Below are 22189 nucleotides of genomic sequence, written 5' to 3' on the forward strand. Positions count from 1 at the left end.
AATGCATGGATGGATGAATATCCAGGCGGATGAGTGGGCTGGTAGATGAAGGAATGCATGGATGGATGAATATCCAGGCGGATGAGTGGGCTGGTAGATGAATGAATGCATGGATGGATGAATATCCAGGCGGATGAGTGGGCTGGTAGATGAATGAATGCATGGATGGATGAATATCCAGGCGGATGAGTGGGCAGGTAGATGGATGAATGAATGGATGCATATCCAGGCGGATGAGTGGGCTGGTAGATGAATGAATGCATGGATGGATGAATATCCAGGCGGATGAGTGGGCTGGTAGATGAAGGAATGCATGGATGGATGAATATCCAGGCGGATGAGTGGGCGGGTAGAGGAAGGAATGCATGGATGGATGAATATCCAGGCGGATGAGTGGGCGGGTAGAGGAAGGAATGCATGGATGGATGAATATCCAGGCGGATGAGTGGGCAGGTAGATGGATGAATGAATGGATGCATATCCAGGCGGATGAGTGGGCTGGTAGATGAATGAATGCATGGATGGATGAATATCCAGGCGGATGAGTGGGCTGGTAGATGAAGGAATGCATGGATGGATGAATATCCAGGCGGATGAGTGGGCGGGTAGAGGAAGGAATGCATGGATGGATGAATATCCAGGCGGATGAGTGGGCGGGTAGAGGAAGGAATGCATGGATGGATGAATATCCAGGCGGATGAGTGGGCAGGTAGATGAAGGAATGCATGGATTAGGCGTAAGATTGGATAGATGAATGATAGACAGGTATATATACTGTCAAACTCACAAAAACAAAAAAGAGGCGATCAATGGGACAATCATTTGTAAAAAAAAAAATGTAAGGTTATCATTAATGTAAAAAAGTAATTCTACAAATGTTGGGAATAGCAGCGTAAGGATACAACCACAAAGTCCAAAATGAAGTATTTGCTTAATACAAAGTCTGTCGCAGTACAGGTCGAACAAAAACTGTAAAGTAGAGATGTATGGCTAGACCCACTGGGCACTGTGCCCGAGGCAAGATCTACAGCCATGCCCAGGCACCTCCTATCTATCCCTTGTGGACACGCATAGTGGACACTCTACCCAAGGCATGGATTCTAGCACAGTTCCCCAGAAAGTCTGTGGATCACAATGGCAGCCATTTGAAATATGTTTGTGAGTACTAAAACAATCAGATTGGCGTATATTCAGCTAGCCAATCTGATTGCCCTTTACTAAAATTCGAACTTGCCAAATGGCCCGTTCGTTACACAAATAGGGTCCCTTATCCAAAATATCTCTAACTTTTGGGCGAATTAAAAAAAAACGCAGGAGAGATTTTCACCAAAACCAACAAATGATCGTGAGCCAGATGCAAGCTTCTTGAGACAGTTAAGTGCAAATCGCCCAACTCACTTTTTCTGAAGGTTAGCAAAAACCTTGGCCTATCAAAATGTGCATTACAAAAATAGGTTATAGGAACACTTTTTTTCACCCTCTAGCCTGATCTGCATGAAACCTTTCTTTAAAGATTCCGAGATGGTCTATGTTTTGGGGGGACTTTCCTGCAGTTACATCTAACAGCGTCCCCTGCACACTATTTATGGCCTAAGCCTCAGGGTATTTGAAAGACTGTTTCCTGCCCTCTTTATTCAAAGGTGACAGGTAAGGCTAGTATTTCATGTAATTGTCAGATATTTGTACATAATAACAATCCAAGGAATTCATATGTAAATAAACATTCAATTTGACAGTAAAGGTAAAGATAAAAATAATTTATTTTTCAAGTAGCCCAACGCGTTTCGAGTATTTCCACTCTTCATCAGGGACAAGTTAAGATTTCAACACCTTCTACAAAAACGAAAATGAAAGTTGAGTCATTTTTTTTTTGTACACAATTCACACATGTGAATACGTTTGTCATGATTGTCACCCTGCTAAGGGTACTTGTATAGACCAACATTTAGTGCAGTCACATTTTAAACAACACATCTATTCAAACACAAAAACATGTTAAATTATAACCCTAGTTTCATATTTATGGCTCCATATTGTCAATCAGTCATAATGTTGATGTAAGTCATAAGATGTCAGTTACTTTGTGGAGAATCACCTGTGGCTTCTGGGGTCAAGATAAGCCAAGACAGACGCATTTTTACAAAGTGCCCTGTTCCCTAACATAGCGAAATCTTCAAACCACACAATGTGACACAATGGGTATATACATTGTACACCCAAGTTGGGGCAGTGTTACATTTCTAGAACTGTGGTTTGGTTGGGGTTTGACCTAAGTCACTTATGAAAGTAAAAATGAGGTTGTGAAGTAATATTACTGTTAGATGTTACTTAGCCAGCATTCGGAGATAAGGGGTAGAACACTCTGGTTAGGGGTATGTGCATGTCTATGATGCTTCCAGGATGTGCACATGTGGCAGGCCAGCTGGTGGACTAGTTGAGGCTATCTCTTCTTACATTGCTCTAATCAACACTTATAGCAGTTGAGACTTATAGCTTTCAGTTCCCAACTTAGAAACAGGGCTATTGTAACAATAAACTTTCTCTACCACTCAGGATGATGTTGGTAGAACTCCCCATAAAAAGTCATTAAAATAGGGGTCCTAAGTATGCACGTATGACTGTCATGCCACTATAAAACACCTTGTGTACATAGACTAACTCTTGTTATACGAGTAAACGAATATACCATCAATTGGCACCTTTCCGTGACTACCTTTTCTCAGACAACTAGCACATTACTCCATGTCTTTAGCTAGTGCTAGGCAACAGAACTAAAATGCACGTACGGGTGTCGATGATAGGGGCAATTCTCTGCCGGTAGGGGCCGGAACCACCAACAGGTCAGGACTGCTGGTAGTTCACTGCCGCTACCGGCGGACTCGGAGTGAGGCAGTCCGTAAAAAATGCCAGAGCCGTGTAGTACCAGTAGTTATTGCGGCATTTTTTCAGGGCTGGCTCACCCGTAATGCACCCCAGTGCCTCTCAAAGGCTAGTCAGGTTGAAACAGAGCAAGACACATGCCAGTCTGATCCCTTTATGAAGTCGATGGTGGCACAGTAGTCCACATGCTGGGATTGTGCCTCAATTAAACCAGTATGGAGGGGGTGCAATCCGCCATTGCTAGGCCTTTGACTTATGAAGGCTGATGTGACAAGGCCGGTGTCAAATGTCATATCAATATTGTGTTTCTGTACTGTCGATGTGGAATGGGGAGATTCTGACACGAGACAGGGGCACACGCAAGCTGCAGGGGAGCCTGTGCTGCTAGGGCTTTGAAAGGGCCAAAAGGGCTGGGTTGGAGTGAGTCCCACAATACACAATTGCTCACAGATGTTGGTGGCTGGCGCTGTGCCATTTAGATACCAGTGAAGAGCCTTAGAGCAATTGATGGGACGTGTCAGGTTTAGATGCTGTCACCTCTGAATCTCCATGGGTGGAATTAGTGAGTGTGTTAGCTGGGCTAGTGACTCATGCAGCTGCCATGTCTGTTCGTGTCACCTGTCAGTGTATGCATGCACTGGTATTCATAGGTTGAAGGTATCTTTGGGCAGTGGTTTTAAGGTCATGATGGGTGTGATTTGGACTCAAAAGATGCTCACCAATTGGTCTGCGGCTCATGCTTCTCCCGATGCTTTGCAGTGTTTTGTCAGTTTCCCCCACGTAGCAGCCCCCCTGGGACATTTCATACACATAATCAAGTACACAACTCTATTGCAAGCAAATGTTACTGTCATTTAGCAATCCTGTGGGGTACTTTGATTGTATCCAAGGTGTAGATATGTGGACAGGTTATAGAATTTTGTTTTTGCATGACATCGTTCCATTTGCTGTGTTCTCTATGTGTAGTTTGCATCTTCAAATTCATTTGAGATCAGCCGTTTGTGGGGAAACAAGGAGAGACATTCCAGGGAACACCTCTTGCAATTGTTCGTGTTGTTGCATAATGGGTGTAGTTCCTAAGCAATCTTGTGGAGGGATTTCAACTCAGGCCTGTATGTGAGGACCAGTGGCACATGATGGAGGGTCCCTTTGGCTCTGTGGTCTAGGAGGTTGTAACTGGTCACCTTTTATTGTTATGTTGGTGTTGAGGAAATGTACTCTTGCAGGAAAGTAAAAAGGTTAATGCGGATGTCATTGAAACTTCTACGGAAGCTTATGAGATTCTGACAGCAGCTTCACATTGTTTCTTTCTCTCCCTTGCCCCCCATAATTAACAGTTTTCAGTGTAACCCTTTCAGTGGGGTTAACCTTTGAAGTGTATGTCTGTTTGTAAAGAAACTACAAATCAGGAGCACAGACAGAAAAAGATAAGGAATGTGCCACTTAGACAATTGTATTTCAAAGGCCAACCAGGCTGGTGGTTACATTTCCAGGGATTGCTTCACACGATTGGTGAGGCCACAGTCTAACATGCGACGGACTGTAGTTTGCACCTACCATGACTGACACTATCCTGTCCCTTTCCGCCTTCCTGTGAGCAACCTGGCAGTGTTTCCTTCTCTCCACTGCCGCCATATAGTGCACAGTGTGCAGTTCACTTCAGTACACAGGGTTAAACTCTGAGGTGCATGCCTCTCTCTGAAGAAACTACACATCAGAAACACAGACCGGCACAGATACATAATTCCAGCATTGACTGTTTAAATTGTCTTATTTTTCTGAAACCTTCATTACATGTGTGCCTTAAGATGTCATTGGAAGATCACAGACCCTTTGAAATATGTTTTTGTTGGCCATAAAACCTAAAGGTATCAACTTGTTAAGTCTTTTTTAAAACTACCCTCTCTTTCTCCCTATATAAATAAGTATATATATATATATATATATATATATAGAGAGAGAGAGAGGAGAGAGAGAGAGAGAGAGAGAGAGAGAGAGAGAGGAAAAAAAAGAAAAAAAACATCGATATATATATATTAGGAATGTCCATTTGAGCCAAGTCACACATTCCACAATGCCATTGCTGGAAATTCACTTCCTGTTCTGAGCCACAACAGCAAGTTGTTTCTTGTTTCAAGTTGCAAGGCATTGTCAGTATGCAAATTAGCTCAAATGCAAACCCTTTTCTCCAGGAAATTGTCTTAGTCTAAGAGGGCAGCACTATTTTATACATAGCATGTATACATATACATCAGTAAAAAAAACTTTGTTAAAGGGACGTTATGGTTAAGTTGCGCTACTAAAATCCTATGAAATTCAGTAAAAAAAACGTTGTTAAAGGGACGTTATGGTTCCAAGTAAAACCCAAAAAACCCTGAAATTCGCCAGTTATGGTAAGCTAAGCAACCATAACTCGCGCCACCATGCACTGCTAAGACTAACACCCAGGACAACCACACAGAAAGATAGTACTTCATTTACATTGCCAAAATTAATGTTCAGGTAATAAAAAATTAAATCTCGTACTGGTGTACAGTCGTCAAAAGCAAACTTACATGATATTGACCATCTCCATTCTCTTCGTGTAACTCAGGCAGCAATGTGCTTGCACCAAGGAATCTTCATGAACTGATTTTACATGTGCCTTACAAATGTTTGGAATGCATAACCTTATCAAATGTTCCTTATTGCAAACCTCCTCTCCCATGCATTCTTACTGAATATTGCCTTTCTCTCAAGGTCTAAAAACAATTGACCCTTATGGGTTCAGTCCCATGCGTGGGCCTCCTGAGCTTGAAACCAAAAAAGCAAAGCTAGTGACCTTCACTCAAAATCCAAATACATTCTCACTTTGCAACAACATGGCTCACCGCATTCATGAGAACTGGTACTCCCATACACTTGCAGACCCGCTGTTTCCATCAAACACTGCAGGTGGCTGTCTCAGATGTCAAACCCTGAAGCGCCAGTCTGACTTCAATATTATTTTAAATACATTGTAACACAGACACATTAATTCTTCGCCCGTATTTTACGCACATTATATTGAGCAACAGCTCCAAATGTACTGTATGACTTTCGTGACAAAAAAACACCACTTTTCTACTTCCTGCTGCCACATCCCATCCCAGCCTCATCAACCCTCACCTTCCGAGACAGTATTTGATAAGTTTAACACGTGCAATGTTGTGTTTTTTAATATGTTTTAGCAGCGATGTCCATGGACACCAAAACACAGATGAACAATCTAATGCATTCACGCTCTTCACCATCCAATGAGCGAACGCGTCACATGTCCGCGGACATGACATGTCCGATTAGCCAATCGTTATCTTGTCTGCGGAGCGAACAGGGAAGTGTGACCGCGGAGCGGACATAGATATCACTAATTTTTTTAAGACCTACTTTTTGATTGTGTAAAACTGGACGGGTTTTCAATTTGCACCCCCCCTATAACTTTGCCCCCCCCCCCCGGACCAAACCTCAGCAAACTTTGCAAAAAAAATTCAGAGTAGGCCATATATTTTCTTTGCAAACTTTAGTGAGGATTCGTCCAGGGGGAGCGAAGTTATAAGCTGCCCAAAAAGTGTTCTTCCTATGGTAAATACAACTTAACCATAACTACACGGCCACTACCATGGTCGTGTAATATATATATATCATGCCTACGCGCTAGCGCAAGGCATAGTGAAGGTTGAGACAAAGTTTCTATGGCGAATCAGAAAATGACTTTTTTAAACAAGTTTCTAATATGAAAAAATCCACAGTAATATTTCAACAACTTCATAGTTTAGAAAAAGGTTTACTTTGATTGTGTTTTGAACAGCTTTTAACATGAGGTTTAAATTTGAGTTATTAATGTTTTAAATGTAGCTACATATCAAGCATGCACAAAATGAACCTGCATTCTTCCCCAAACCATCCACCCCTATCCCCGGTACAGCTTGTGGAAAGGGTACTTAACGCCATATTATAACATTGGAGTGTGGCAGACTATTTTCAATAATGGGTCGGAAGAGGGCCTCAACCACATTTACAAGAACTTCTGTATCTTTGCTCCAACATGGCGCATGGATGCTCAGTGTCTCCCTTAGCCACCATTCCATCTTGTGAGTCTCAATCCACCGGTCCAGCCGTCCTTCCCCAGCTGATCCTTGTGAGGCCCGACACTGTGTGACACATATACCTTATCCTGTGAAAACAAAGGTCTTCGGGACAGTATTATAAGACAATATTATAAAGGTGTTACAGCCTGGAGGGGGTGGGAGAGGGCTGTAACAGGTGTTATTTCTATATTATAACAGTGTTACAGTTTGGGAGAGGGCTGTAACAGGTGTTATTGTCCCTCATGTTTGTTAAGTGCCCTCTGGTGTGGGCTTATTACACCTAGTGCATCCCTCCCCTACCTTTCCTGGCTAAAGCACCCCGACACGCTCCCATGCCCTTATGTAATATCTCTAATACAATACCATCCACTGTTTTCGTCCTCACACACAGGCATTGCTCTATGCAAGGCCTACTGCTACAGTAGGGGTTTGCAACCTGTGGCTCTCGAGATGTATTGGACTACAACTCCCATCCTCTCTCCCCATTGACTGTACTGACTAGGGCTGTTGTGAGTTGTAGGCCAAAACATCTCCATGTAGCACTTCTTATCAAGATGTTCGAGAAATTACAACATACAAAATTAGCACAAATAAGGCACTGAAGCCCACCAGCCATACTCTGATAATATTGCACATGACACAAAAACAAAGGGGTGATGGCTGGAAGGTTTAGACTGAATCTTAACCACTGGCATTGCTCGGGGCAACCCTCCAGACCATCGTTCTTCGCCTGCCAAGCCATTACAGAAGGGGAGGACCATATGCAAATCAGGCATGGCCCCACCCCAAAAGGGGCAGTTCAGCCCAAACTGCTAGGTAACATCCCTTCTGCACGAGACCACAAGCATCCCCAAACATGTTTCGCCCTTGTTGGGGCTCATCAGTGAGGAGTAGCTTGGGTCTCTAGGACCCGGCAGGCACGGGACCCACGTCTGGGCATACCCGTCCCACTCGGGGTGACAACGCAAAAACAAAGGGGTGATGGCTGGAAGGTTTAGACTGAATCTTAACCACTGGCATTGCTCGGGGCAACCCTCCAGACCATCGTTCTTCGCCTGCCAAGCCATTACAGAAGGGGAGGACCATATGCAAATCAGGCATGGCCCCACCCCAAAAGGGGCAGTTCAGCCCAAACTGCTAGGTAACATCCCTTCTGCACGAGACCACAAGCATCCCCAAACATGTTTCGCCCTTGTTGGGGCTCATCAGTGAGGAGTAGCTTGGGTCTCTAGGACCCGGCAGGCACGGGACCCACGTCTGGGCATACCCGTCCCACTCGGGGTGACAACGCAAAAACAAAGGGGTGATGGCTGGAAGGTTTAGACTGAATCTTAACCACTGGCATTGCTCGGGGCAACCCTCCAGACCATCGTTCTTCGCCTGCCAAGCCATTACAGAAGGGGAGGACCATATGCAAATCAGGCATGGCCCCACCCCAAAAGGGGCAGTTCAGCCCAAACTGCTAGGTAACATCCCTTCTGCACGAGACCACAAGCATCCCCAAACATGTTTCGCCCTTGTTGGGGCTCATCAGTGAGGAGTAGCTTGGGTCTCTAGGACCCGGCAGGCACAGGACCCACGTCTGGGCATACCCGTCCCACTCGGGGTGACAACGCAAAAACAAAGGGGTGATGGCTGGAAGGTTTAGACTGAATCTTAACCACTGGCATTGCTCGGGGCAACCCTCCAGACCATCGTTCTTCGCCTGCCAAGCCATTACAGAAGGGGAGGACCATATGCAAATCAGGCATGGCCCCACCCCAAAAGGGGCAGTTCAGCCCAAACTGCTAGGTAACATCCCTTCTGCACGAGACCACAAGCATCCCCAAACATGTTTCGCCCTTGTTGGGGCTCATCAGTGAGGAGTAGCTTGGGTCTCTAGGACCCGGCAGGGACGGGACCCACGTCTGGGCATACCCGTCCCACTCGGGGTGACAACGCAAAAACAAAGGGGTGATGGCTGGAAGGTTTAGACTGAATCTTAACCACTGGCATTGCTCGGGGCAACCCTCCAGACCATCGTTCTTCGCCTGCCAAGCCATTACAGAAGGGGAGGACCATATGCAAATCAGGCATGGCCCCACCCCAAAAGGGGCAGTTCAGCCCAAACTGCTAGGTAACATCCCTTCTGCACGAGACCACAAGCATCCCCAAACATGTTTCGCCCTTGTTGGGGCTCATCAGTGAGGAGTAGCTTGGGTCTCTAGGACCCGGCAGGCACGGGACCCACGTCTGGGCATACCCGTCCCACTCGGGGTGACAACGCAAAAACAAAGGGGTGATGGCTGGAAGGTTTAGACTGAATCTTAACCACTGGCATTGCTCGGGGCAACCCTCCAGACCATCGTTCTTCGCCTGCCAAGCCATTACAGAAGGGGAGGACCATATGCAAATCAGGCATGGCCCCACCCCAAAAGGGGCAGTTCAGCCCAAACTGCTAGGTAACATCCCTTCTGCACGAGACCACAAGCATCCCCAAACATGTTTCGCCCTTGTTGGGGCTCATCAGTGAGGAGTAGCTTGGGTCTCTAGGACCAGGCAGGCACGGGACCCACGTCTGGGCATACCCGTCCCACTCGGGGTGACAACGCAAAAACAAAGGGGTGATGGCTGGAAGGTTTAGACTGAATCTTAACCACTGGCATTGCTCGGGGCAACCCTCCAGACCATCGTTCTTCGCCTGCCAAGCCATTACAGAAGGGGAGGACCATATGCAAATCAGGCATGGCCCCACCCCAAAAGGGGCAGTTCAGCCCAAACTGCTAGGTAACATCCCTTCTGCACGAGACCACAAGCATCCCCAAACATGTTTCGCCCTTGTTGGGGCTCATCAGTGAGGAGTAGCTTGGGTCTCTAGGACCCGGCAGGCACGGGACCCACGTCTGGGCATACCCGTCCCACTCGGGGTGACAACGCAATAACAAAGGGATGATGGCTGGAAGGTTTAGACTGAATCTTAACCACTGGCATTGCTCGGGGCAACCCTCCAGACCATCGTTCTTTGCCTGCCAAGCCATTACAGAAGGGGAGGACCATATGCAAATCAGGCATGGCCCCACCCCAAAAGGGGCAGTTCAGCCCAAACTGCTAGGTAACATCCCTTCTGCACGAGACCACAAGCATCCCCAAACATGTTTCGCCCTTGTTGGGGCTCATCAGTGAGGAGTAGCTTGGGTCTCTAGGACCCGGCAGGCACGGGACCCACGTCTGGGCATACCCGTCCCACTCGGGGTGACAACGCAAAAACAAAGGGGTGATGGCTGGAAGGTTTAGACTGAATCTTAACCACTGGCATTGCTCGGGGCAACCCTCCAGACCATCGTTCTTCGCCTGCCAAGCCATTACAGAAGGGGAGGACCATATGCAAATCAGGCATGGCCCCACCCCAAAAGGGGCAGTTCAGCCCAAACTGCTAGGTAACATCCCTTCTGCACGAGACCACAAGCATCCCCAAACATGTTACGCCCTTGTTGGGGCTCATCAGTGAGGAGTAGCTTGGGTCTCTAGGACCCGGCAGGCACGGGACCCACGTCTGGGCATACCCGTCCCACTCGGGGTGACAACGCAAAAACAAAGGGGTGATGGCTGGAAGGTTTAGACTGAATCTTAACCACTGGCATTGCTCGGGGCAACCCTCCAGACCATCGTTCTTCGCCTGCCAAGCCATTACAGAAGGGGAGGACCATATGCAAATCAGGCATGGCCCCACCCCAAAAGGGGCAGTTCAGCCCAAACTGCTAGGTAACATCCCTTCTGCACGAGACCACAAGCATCCCCAAACATGTTTCGCCCTTGTTGGGGCTCATCAGTGAGGAGTAGCTTGGGTCTCTAGGACCCGGCAGGCACGGGACCCACGTCTGGGCATACCCGTCCCACTCGGGGTGACAACGCAAAAACAAAGGGGTGATGGCTGGAAGGTTTAGACTGAATCTTAACCACTGGCATTGCTCAGGGCAACCCTCCAGACCATCGTTCTTCGCCTGCCAAGCCATTACAGAAGGGGAGGACCATATGCAAATCAGGCATGGCCCCACCCCAAAAGGGGCAGTTCAGCCCAAACTGCTAGGTAACATCCCTTCTGCACGAGACCACAAGCATCCCCAAACATGTTTCGCCCTTGTTGGGGCTCATCAGTGAGGAGTAGCTTGGGTCTCTAGGACCCGGCAGGCACGGGACCCACGTCTGGGCATACCCGTCCCACTCGGGGTGACAACGCAAAAACAAAGGGGTGATGGCTGGAAGGTTTAGACTGAATCTTAACCACTGGCATTGCTCGGGGCAACCCTCCAGACCATCGTTCTTCGCCTGCCAAGCCATTACAGAAGGGGAGGACCATATGCAAATCAGGCATGGCCCCACCCCAAAAGGGGCAGTTCAGCCCAAACTGCTAGGTAACATCCCTTCTGCACGAGACCACAAGCATCCCCAAACATGTTTCGCCCTTGTTGGGGCTCATCAGTGAGGAGTAGCTTGGGTCTCTAGGACCCGGCAGGCACGGGACCCACGTCTGGGCATACCCGTCCCACTCGGGGTGACAACGCAAAAACAAAGGGGTGATGGCTGGAAGGTTTAGACTGAATCTTAACCACTGGCATTGCTCGGGGCAACCCTCCAGACCATCGTTCTTCGCCTGCCAAGCCATTACAGAAGGGGAGGACCATATGCAAATCAGGCATGGCCCCACCCCAAAAGGGGCAGTTCAGCCCAAACTGCTAGGTAACATCCCTTCTGCACGAGACCACAAGCATCCCCAAACATGTTTCGCCCTTGTTGGGGCTCATCAGTGAGGAGTAGCTTGGGTCTCTAGGACCCGGCAGGCACGGGACCCACGTCTGGGCATACCCGTCCCACTCGGGGTGACAACGCAAAAACAAAGGGGTGATGGCTGGAAGGTTTAGACTGAATCTTAACCACTGGAATTGCTCGGGGCAACCCTCCAGACCATCGTTCTTCGCCTGCCAAGCCATTACAGAAGGGGAGGACCATATGCAAATCAGGCATGGCCCCACCCCAAAAGGGGCAGTTCAGCCCAAACTGCTAGGTAACATCCCTTCTGCACGAGACCACAAGCATCCCCAAACATGTTTCGCCCTTGTTGGGGCTCATCAGTGAGGAGTAGCTTGGGTCTCTAGGACCCGGCAGGCATGGGACCCACGTCTGGGCATACCCGTCCCACTCGGGGTGACAACGCAAAAACAAAGGGGTGATGGCTGGAAGGTTTAGACTGAATCTTAACCACTGGCATTGCTCGGGGCAACCCTCCAGACCATCGTTCTTCGCCTGCCAAGCCATTACAGAAGGGGAGGACCATATGCAAATCAGGCATGGCCCCACCCCAAAAGGGGCAGTTCAGCCCAAACTGCTAGGTAACATCCCTTCTGCACGAGACCACAAGCATCCCCAAACATGTTTCGCCCTTGTTGGGGCTCATCAGTGAGGAGTAGCTTGGGTCTCTAGGACCCGGCAGGCACGGGACCCACGTCTGGGCATACCCGTCCCACTCGGGGTGACAACGCAAAAACAAAGGGGTGATGGCTGGAAGGTTTAGACTGAATCTTAACCACTGGCATTGCTCGGGGCAACCCTCCAGACCATCGTTCTTCGCCTGCCAAGCCATTACAGAAGGGGAGGACCATATGCAAATCAGGCATGGCCCCACCCCAAAAGTGGCAGTTCAGCCCAAACTGCTAGGTAACATCCCTTCTGCACGAGACCACAAGCATCCCCAAACATGTTTCGCCCTTGTTGGGGCTCATCAGTGAGGAGTAGCTTGGGTCTCTAGGACCCGGCAGGCACGGGACCCACGTCTGGGCATACCCGTCCCACTCGGGGTGACAACGCAAAAACAAAGGGGTGATGGCTGGAAGGTTTAGACTGAATCTTAACCACTGGCATTGCTCGGGGCAACCCTCCAGACCATCGTTCTTCGCCTGCCAAGCCATTACAGAAGGGGAGGACCATATGCAAATCAGGCATGGCCCCACCCCAAAAGGGGCAGTTCAGCCCAAACTGCTAGGTAACATCCCTTCTGCACGAGACCACAAGCATCCCCAAACATGTTTCGCCCTTGTTGGGGCTCATCAGTGAGGAGTAGCTTGGGTCTCTAGGACCCGGCAGGCACGGGACCCACGTCTGGGCATACATAAGGCACTGAAGCCCACCAGCCATACTCTGATAATATTGCACATGAGACACACTAGTAGGCAGAATTACTAGGGTAATGTTGTCAATTTACACTCGAGGGTACGATTTACCGTATGGTAAATGTGGTCTATAGGGTACATTGCATGGTACACTATAGTGCAGGATTCCTCTTGATGCACTTTGTGCTGTAATTATGGGATGATGCTGTGAAAGGAGGAACACACTGCACTTTAGTGTTTTATGGTAATGCTGTGGGCATATCAATATAATACAGGTCATAAGGTACCCAAAACAATTCACCCACACCGGGGCGATCCTGTCTCTACTGTCTGGGATGGGACAGATATAATAAAGAAAAGAAAGAGTTAGGGATTAGCACTCTCGAAATTAGATGGTGACTGACTCCTCCTCCTGACAACTGTAAGTCCTGAAAAAATGTACTCAGTAGTCACAGTCTAAAAATACATTTACAATTTTATTTTATTTAGTATTCAAATGTAAAACATGCTAAGATCCCTCATACAAGGAAGTTCAAATACAAAAACCAGAAACAACACAATTCATCAACATAAAATGTACAACATATTCTTTAATAACATGATACAAAGACACAAACAACGGGACAAACAATGGCATAATGATCCAATTAATGCATCTGTATTAGAAGAACCCAACATGTTTCTATCCCTAACACCACTTCGGTTGGACATTCATCAGGGGCTTTCCTATTTCAATCCTTAATAAGTTTCCGGATCTTGTGTCTTGGATAAAATTCTCATAAAGCCATTTTTTACTGCTTTTCGTGCACAGTAAACGTCCCTCTAATGTAAGAATGATTTGCTTGTCCTGCTTAGTAGGAACCTTATTTCTTCAAAGCCTCCAAAATGGCCTCAGAGCAATACTTCTGTGGTCTTCCTTCAAGTACTCTGGTGAAGTTCTTCCCTTTATACAGATCATTTGCATCAGACGGTTGCACCTACTGACTTGCTGTGGGCATGGCACGTTTAACTGCAGTAATGCTGGAGGTTCAACCACCTGTCCTGCAGCTTGCCCATGCTAATGCTGCAAGCATACCACAGTGCAGCGTGATGGTGTACAAGGCTCTGTAGAGCACCAGTCTTATGTTAATCCTGTGTACGTGATACACTGCACTTCAGCATCCCTCTGGTAATGACCCACACTGGTAATGCTCTAGCTTTGATGCACTACAGCACTGTGTTCCTAAGGCCGTGCTATAGGTGTGCTAGACTGCAGCACAGCATTCCTGCAGTCCTTTTGAGGAGTTTCCACCCTTCTCTGCAATATTCATGAGGCTATGCTGTGGCTCTTGCCATTGTGTTCCAGTGCTCGATGGTAGTGCTGTGGATTTTTGCCACAATATTGCAGTATTTCCAGTGGAAGAAGCCCACCAAAAAAAGTAGCGGGACTGTGGTCTCGGCAGGGGAGAGGGTAGACATGTGACAAGATGTTGCTGCCGGGCATTTAAATAGTCTGAGTGACTAGTAACTAAGGCTCCTATTACAACTTTCCACTTGCACAGGGACAAGAATGGACAAATCCTCTATATAGAATGGTGAACATGGCCGTAAAAAGTAGAGGAATGGTAAACAGAAAAAAATAAAAGTAGTATATCGCCACTCCCGACTGTCGATCACTGAGTATTTCTATGGTAATGCTGTGCAGTCCTCAAGCTAAATTTGCATTATTTCTGTCATACAGCTGTATAATGGCACAGTGTACTGCAGCATTCTTACTGCTGTATAATCGCACAGTGTACTGCAGTATTCCTGTGATAGTGCTTTATAATGGCACAGTGTACTGCAGTATTCCTGTGATAGTGATGTATAATGGTAATTCCTGTGATACTGCTCTTATAATGGCACAGTGTATTGCAGTATTCCTGTGATACTGCTGTATAATGGCACAGTGTACTACAGTATCCCTGTGATACCGCAGTATAATGGCACAGTGTACTGCAGTATTCCTGTGATAGTGATGTATAATGGCACAGTGTACTGCAGTATTCCTATGATACTGATGTATAATGGCACAGTGTACTGCATTATTCCTGTGATAGTGATGTATAATGGCACAGTGTATTGCAGTATTCCTGTGATACTGCTGTATAATGGCACAGTGTACTGCAGTATCCCTGTGATACTGCAGTATAATGGCACAGTGCGTCTGCAGTATTCCTGTGATAGTGATGTATAATGGCACAGTATACTGCAGTATTCCTGTGATACTGCTGTATAATGGCACAGTGTACAGCAGTATTCCTGTGATAGTGATGTATAATGGCACAGTGTACTGCAGTATTCCTGTGATACTGCTGTATAATGGCATAGTGTACTGCAGTATTCCTGTCATAGTGATGTATAATGGCACAGTGCACAGCAGTATTCCTGTGATAGTGATGTATAATGGCACAGTGTACTGCAGTATTCCTGTGATAGTGATGTATGATGGCACAGTGTACTGCATTATTCCTGTAATACTGCTGTGTAATGGCACAGTGTACTGTAGTATTCCTGTGATAGTGATGTATAATGGTAATTCCTGTGACACTGCTGTATAATGGCACAGTGTACTGCAGTATTGCATTATTCCTGTAATAGTGATGTATAATGGCACAGTGTACTGCATTATTCCTGTAATAGTGATGTATAATGGCATAGTGTACTGCAGTATTCCTGTGGTAGTGATGTATAATGGCACAGTATACAGCAGTATTCCTGTGATAGTGATGTATAATGGCACAGTATACAGCAGTATTCCTGTGATAGTGATGTATAATGGCACAGTATACAGCAGTATTCCTGTGATACTGCTGTATAATGGCACAGTGTACTGCAGTATTCCTGTCATAGTGATGTATGATGGCACAGTATACAGCAGTATTCCTGTGATAGTGATGTATAATGGCATAGTGTACTGCAGTATTCCTGTCATAGTGATGTATAATGGCACAGTATACAGCAGTATTCCTGTGATAGTGATGTATAATGGCACAGTATACAGCAGTATTCCTGTGATAGTGATGTATAATGGCACAGTATACAGCAGTATTCCTGTGATACTGCTGTATAATGGCACAGTGCACAGCAGTATTCCTGTGATAGTGATGTATAATGGCATAGTGTACTGTAGTATTCCTGTGATAGTGATGTATAATGGCACAGTATACAGCAGTATTCCTGTAATAGTGATGTATAATGGCATTGTATACAGCAGTATTCCTGTGATAGTGATGTATAATGGCACAGTATACAGCAGTATTCCTGTGATAGTGATGTATAATGGCACAGTATACAGCAGTATTCCTGTGATACTGCTGTATAATGGCACAGTGTACTGCAGTATTCCTGTCATAGTGATGTATGATGGCACAGTATACAGCAGTATTCCTGTGATAGTGATGTATAATGGCATAGTGTACTGCAGTATTCCTGTCATAGTGATGTATAATGGCACAGTATACAGCAGTATTCCTGTGATAGTGATGTATAATGGCACAGTATACAGCAGTATTCCTGTGATACTGCTGTATAATGGCACAGTGCACAGCAGTATTCCTGTGATAGTGATGTATAATGGCATAGTGTACTGTAGTATTCCTGTGATAGTGATGTATAATGGCACAGTATACAGCAGTATTCCTGTAATAGTGATGTATAATGGCATTGTATACAGCAGTATTCCTGTGATAGTGATGTATAATGGCACAGTATACAGCAGTATTCCTGTGATAGTGATGTATAATGGCACAGTATACAGCAGTATTCCTGTGATACTGCTGTATAATGGCACAGTGTACTGCATTATTCCTGTGATAGTGATGTATAATGGCACAGTGTATTGCAGTATTCCTGTGATACTGCTGTATAATGGCACAGTGTACTGCAGTATCCCTGTGATACTGCAGTATAATGGCACAGTGCGTCTGCAGTATTCCTGTGATAGTGATGTATAATGGCACAGTATACTGCAGTATTCCTGTGATACTGCTGTATAATGGCACAGTGTACAGCAGTATTCCTGTGATAGTGATGTATAATGGCACAGTGTACTGCAGTATTCCTGTGATACTGCTGTATAATGGCATAGTGTACTGCAGTATTCCTGTCATAGTGATGTATAATGGCACAGTGCACAGCAGTATTCCTGTGATAGTGATGTATAATGGCACAGTGTACTGCAGTATTCCTGTGATAGTGATGTATGATGGCACAGTGTACTGCATTATTCCTGTAATACTGCTGTGTAATGGCACAGTGTACTGTAGTATTCCTGTGATAGTGATGTATAATGGTAATTCCTGTGACACTGCTGTATAATGGCACAGTGTACTGCAGTATTGCATTATTCCTGTAATAGTGATGTATAATGGCACAGTGTACTGCATTATTCCTGTAATAGTGATGTATAATGGCATAGTGTACTGCAGTATTCCTGTGGTAGTGATGTATAATGGCACAGTATACAGCAGTATTCCTGTGATAGTGATGTATAATGGCACAGTATACAGCAGTATTCCTGTGATAGTGATGTATAATGGCACAGTATACAGCAGTATTCCTGTGATACTGCTGTATAATGGCACAGTGTACTGCAGTATTCCTGTCATAGTGATGTATGATGGCACAGTATACAGCAGTATTCCTGTGATAGTGATGTATAATGGCATAGTGTACTGCAGTATTCCTGTCATAGTGATGTATAATGGCACAGTATACAGCAGTATTCCTGTGATAGTGATGTATAATGGCACAGTATACAGCAGTATTCCTGTGATAGTGATGTATAATGGCACAGTATACAGCAGTATTCCTGTGATACTGCTGTATAATGGCACAGTGCACAGCAGTATTCCTGTGATAGTGATGTATAATGGCATAGTGTACTGTAGTATTCCTGTGATAGTGATGTATAATGGCACAGTATACAGCAGTATTCCTGTAATAGTGATGTATAATGGCATTGTATACAGCAGTATTCCTGTGATAGTGATGTATAATGGCACAGTATACAGCAGTATTCCTGTGATAGTGATGTATAATGGCACAGTATACAGCAGTATTCCTGTGATACTGCTGTATAATGGCACAGTGTACTGCAGTATTCCTGTCATAGTGATGTATAATGGCACAGTGCACAGCAGTATTCCTGTGATAGTGATGTATAATGGCACAGTGTACTGTAGTATTCCTGTGATAGTGATGTATAATGGCACAGTGTACTGCAGTATTCCTGTGATAGTGATGTATAATGGCACAGTATACAGCAGTATTCCTGTGATAGTGATGTATAATGGCACAGTATACAGCAGTATTCCTGTGATACTGCTGTATAATGGCACAGTGCACAGCAGTATTCCTGTGGTAGTGATGTATAATGGCACAGTGCACAGCAGTATTCCTGTGGTAGTGATGTATAATGGCACAGTGCACAGCAGTATTCCTGTGGTACTGCTGTATAATGGCACAGTGTACTGCAGTATTCCTGTGATAGTGATGTATAATGGCACAGTGTACTGCAGTATTCCTGTGATAGTGATGTATAATGGCACAGTGTACAGCAGTATTCCTGTGATAGTGATGTATAATGGCACAGTGTACAGCAGTATTCCTGTGGTAGTGATGTAAAATGGCACAGTGTACTGCAGTATCACTCCCTGTGATACTGCTGTTGAAGTATCTATGCTCCGTTTCTTTCACACTATAATGCGGCATTCCTCTGGTAATTCTGTGGGCTTTTCACACTACATTGCATCGTCCCTATGACAATGCTCTCCATTTGTCTCACTGTGCAACAGTGCTCCTTTGTCAATGTTGTGTTTCTTGTTCACATTATATTCGTTATCCTTATTATAGTGTTTGTTATTATTATTATGGTATTTGTTGCGCGCGCACCTGGCTTGGAGAAGCAAGGGAGCGCTTTACAGAGGTGTACACCAGTACAGAAGCATATGTGAGCGCCTTTCAGAGGAGCCCCGTGTATTCCCTTGGCAATGGTGTGGGCTGGTTCAATGCGTGCGATTCTTGTTGCTGGCCTGAGGGATGCCTTCTCTGATTCCAGCCTGGAAAGCTCTGATCTGCTTCTCCCTTTCTTTCAGAAGGACCTTCCCTTGCCCCGGAAGAGCAGCAGGTGAGCATGATTTTGCTTTGCTCTTGTCTGTGCCATTGTGAAGCAATTCAACAGTGTCTCTTGAATTTCAGAAATGTGTGTGTGCTCTCTCCCTCTTCCCTCCTCCCCCCTCAAGTCTGCTTCACCCTGCTCCGCCTTCACCTCTTTCTGTCGCTGCATCTCATATGGATTTGTTCATATTGGATGGTTGTCTCTACTGGTGTGGAATTATGATTCTAATGTTCCTTTAGTATAGCTTTTGAAACCAAAGCTTTCTTGGAAATGTCGCTAAGGACCTTTTTGGAAGTGATAGAAGGGAGGCTTTGCTGGGATTTCAGTGATGCATTGAGTGTCTTCCATAGGAGCCTTCCATTCATAGGCGGGTTACCCAGTCTTTCCTAAATTGGTTCCTTTGTCTTCTATTGGTGCGTTCCTTGGCCTTCTAAAGGTGGGGGGCATCCACTTGTTCTTCTAAAGGTGGGTTACTTGGTTTTCCACGGGCGGGTCCCTTGGCCTCCATTAGGTGGTCTCCTTGGTCTTTATATGGGGCGTTCCCTGTACTTCTGTAGCTGAGTCCCTTTTTCCTCCATAGAACCTTACATTGGTCTTTCTTAGATAGGTTCCTTGGTCTTCCAAAAGTTGGTTCCTTGGTCTTCATTGGTGAGCTCCTTGGTCTTCAATGGGTGGGTTCCTTGATCTTCTATAGATGGGCTCCTAGGTCTTCAATAGGTGATTTCCTTGTTTTATTTATTTATTGTGCATTTGTAAGGCGCTTATAGAACAAGTAAATTGTGTTTCAAAGTGCCCATGGAAGGGTGCCTTGGACTTCCACGGATTCATCCTTTGGTTTGGAATAGATGGGCTCCTTGTTTTTCCTTATGAACATGTCCTTTGGTCTTTCATAGAAGGTTCTTTGGTCTTCCCTAGCCAGCTCCCTGGACTTCCATTGGGGAGTTCCTTGAAATGTTATATTTGGCCCAGTGCACAAGGCAGTTGCATCTGAACTGTGTGAGGGACTATGAGTGGCAAGGTTGTTTGATATGGTGCCAGATTCCGGTTAATTTTGGGTGGGCGTTGCCTGCTCAGGCTCTATCCTGTCTATGCCTCCTGGTATCATTGACCTTTGTTTTATTATGTGTAGAAGTTTGAACATGATCAAGTGGAACGATATGATATGATTGTTTATTTATTTATTTTATTTTTATTAATAATGTGTTACAGTTTATATTTAAACTTTTCACATACTGATAAATTATATAAGATCAAATATAAATACATTATAGAATATAAAACTAATAAAAGAAAACCGCATAAGGAGAAAAGAATGAAAAGAAAAAGAGAAACCTATTGCATATTACATATTAATACTGACTAACTAAAAGGAGATTTAAGTTACCATTAAGCTCATCTTAGTTTAAAACTTATTGCTCTTGCTGTTCTTCTGATCATTAGACATTAATAACGATTACCCATACTGAGGTACATGGAACAAAGGATCATAAGTCTCTGCAGAAGTCAATGCCATAGTGTTTAACAGGTTCATACAAAGATGTTCAGAGTTCTTTCAATTTCCAACCATACTCTAAAGGTGGCAATCTGCAGCTGCTTACTTTGAGTGTTTGTGAGGCGATGCCAGAAATCAACTTCCCCTACAAACTCCATATCGTGGACAAAGTTGCCAAAATTTACTAAGTAAGTGTCCATCATATTTACACAACTAGTTAGGACATGATTAGCTGTTTCTTTGCATCCCTTGACCTTACAGAGTCTACAATATCTCTCTGTGGAAGATAGACCATTATATTTGCTTTTGTTAGTCAGCAGCGGCAGATTATCAACCCTCAGTAAGAGTAGAAATCGCCTGAGTCTACTAGAAGGACTGAGGGTTAAATATGGCTGCATTTGTTTGAATGAGTAGAGCATGTAATGAATAAATGTATATTTTGGAAGCTTGTCAAGATGTGCGTAGTTTTCTAGCCAATCCCAGAGTTCAATTTTTTTGGATAGAGCTTTTTTTTGAGGATCAGTGAACTTCTCTCCACTCATGGTCCAACATATTGTCCTCAGGAGGCTTCAGTCTCCTTTTTCAGATGGCATTTGGTGGTTTCCTTTGTAATTTCCATGCCAAATTCTTTTAATAGCCGAGATTCTGGTTGATTAGATATCTTTAAATACAGTTCTGCTCTCCTTTTCAGGACAATGGACCTTAGCGAGGAAACCCCAACTTCCAATCTTAGCAATGCCATTGGGATAGATTGAGGGAGACCTAGTATTCCTTTCCAGAACTTCCCCTCTATCACTTGCAGCCAGCTTAGGTCCATTTGCAGTAGCGCTTCTAGCCCGTAAACGACCATAGGAATTAATACCTGTGTATAGATTTGACGGATTCCACATAGTGACATTCCACAGTTCTGTCGTGCAAATTGGCTGATCAACGACGTTACTTGAGCTGCCCGATTTTTTCTCATTTGGATGCAGGTGTTATAGCCCAGCTTGGCATCTATTTCGACCCCAAGATATTTGTATTGCTGGGTATATTTAATTTCTGTTCCATGCAGTGTTAGTCTGGGTCGTGCAATCTTCTTATTTGAAAAGACCATCACCTGAGTTTTCTCCTGATTGATAATTAGGTCGTTATTTGCAGCATATTCCCATAGCTTCAGAGCGGACCTCCGTAAACCGCTGAATGTATGATCCATAATTATCAAATCATCTGCATACGCTAACACTGCGCAGTGGATAGTGCCGACTACAGGAGAACAGTTATTTTCACTTAAGATTGCACCTGGTAGGTCATATGTAAACAGATTGTACAGAAATGGGGCTGTCACGCATCCCTGCTTGACGCCACAATTCTGTGGAATCCTAGCTGTCAAATCGCCCTGAGTACTAAGTCTGCAGGCCACTGTGTTGCCCTCATGCAATAATTTTAA

At 45.3% G+C, this 22189-nt stretch overlaps 1 protein-coding gene across 2 annotated transcripts in view; it reads left to right on the plus strand.

Annotated features, from left to right (window-relative positions):
- MAST1 (microtubule associated serine/threonine kinase 1) overlaps positions 1–22189 on the plus strand; it is a 1484042-nt gene that overhangs the window by 219683 nt on the left and 1242170 nt on the right. Inside the window, exon 2 of one of the 2 annotated variants that reach the window (XM_069604134.1) lies at positions 19246–19277. In XM_069604134.1, the coding sequence (XP_069460235.1) occupies positions 19246–19277 (32 nt within the window). The remainder of the gene's footprint in view (positions 1–19245; positions 19278–22189) is intronic. The other variant, XM_069604135.1, reaches the window with a different exon arrangement.

This window comes from Ambystoma mexicanum, chromosome 3q (genome assembly GCF_040938575.1).
Source record: "Ambystoma mexicanum isolate Mex_15411 chromosome 3q, UKY_AmexF1_1, whole genome shotgun sequence".
NCBI lineage: Eukaryota > Metazoa > Chordata > Amphibia > Caudata > Ambystomatidae > Ambystoma > Ambystoma mexicanum.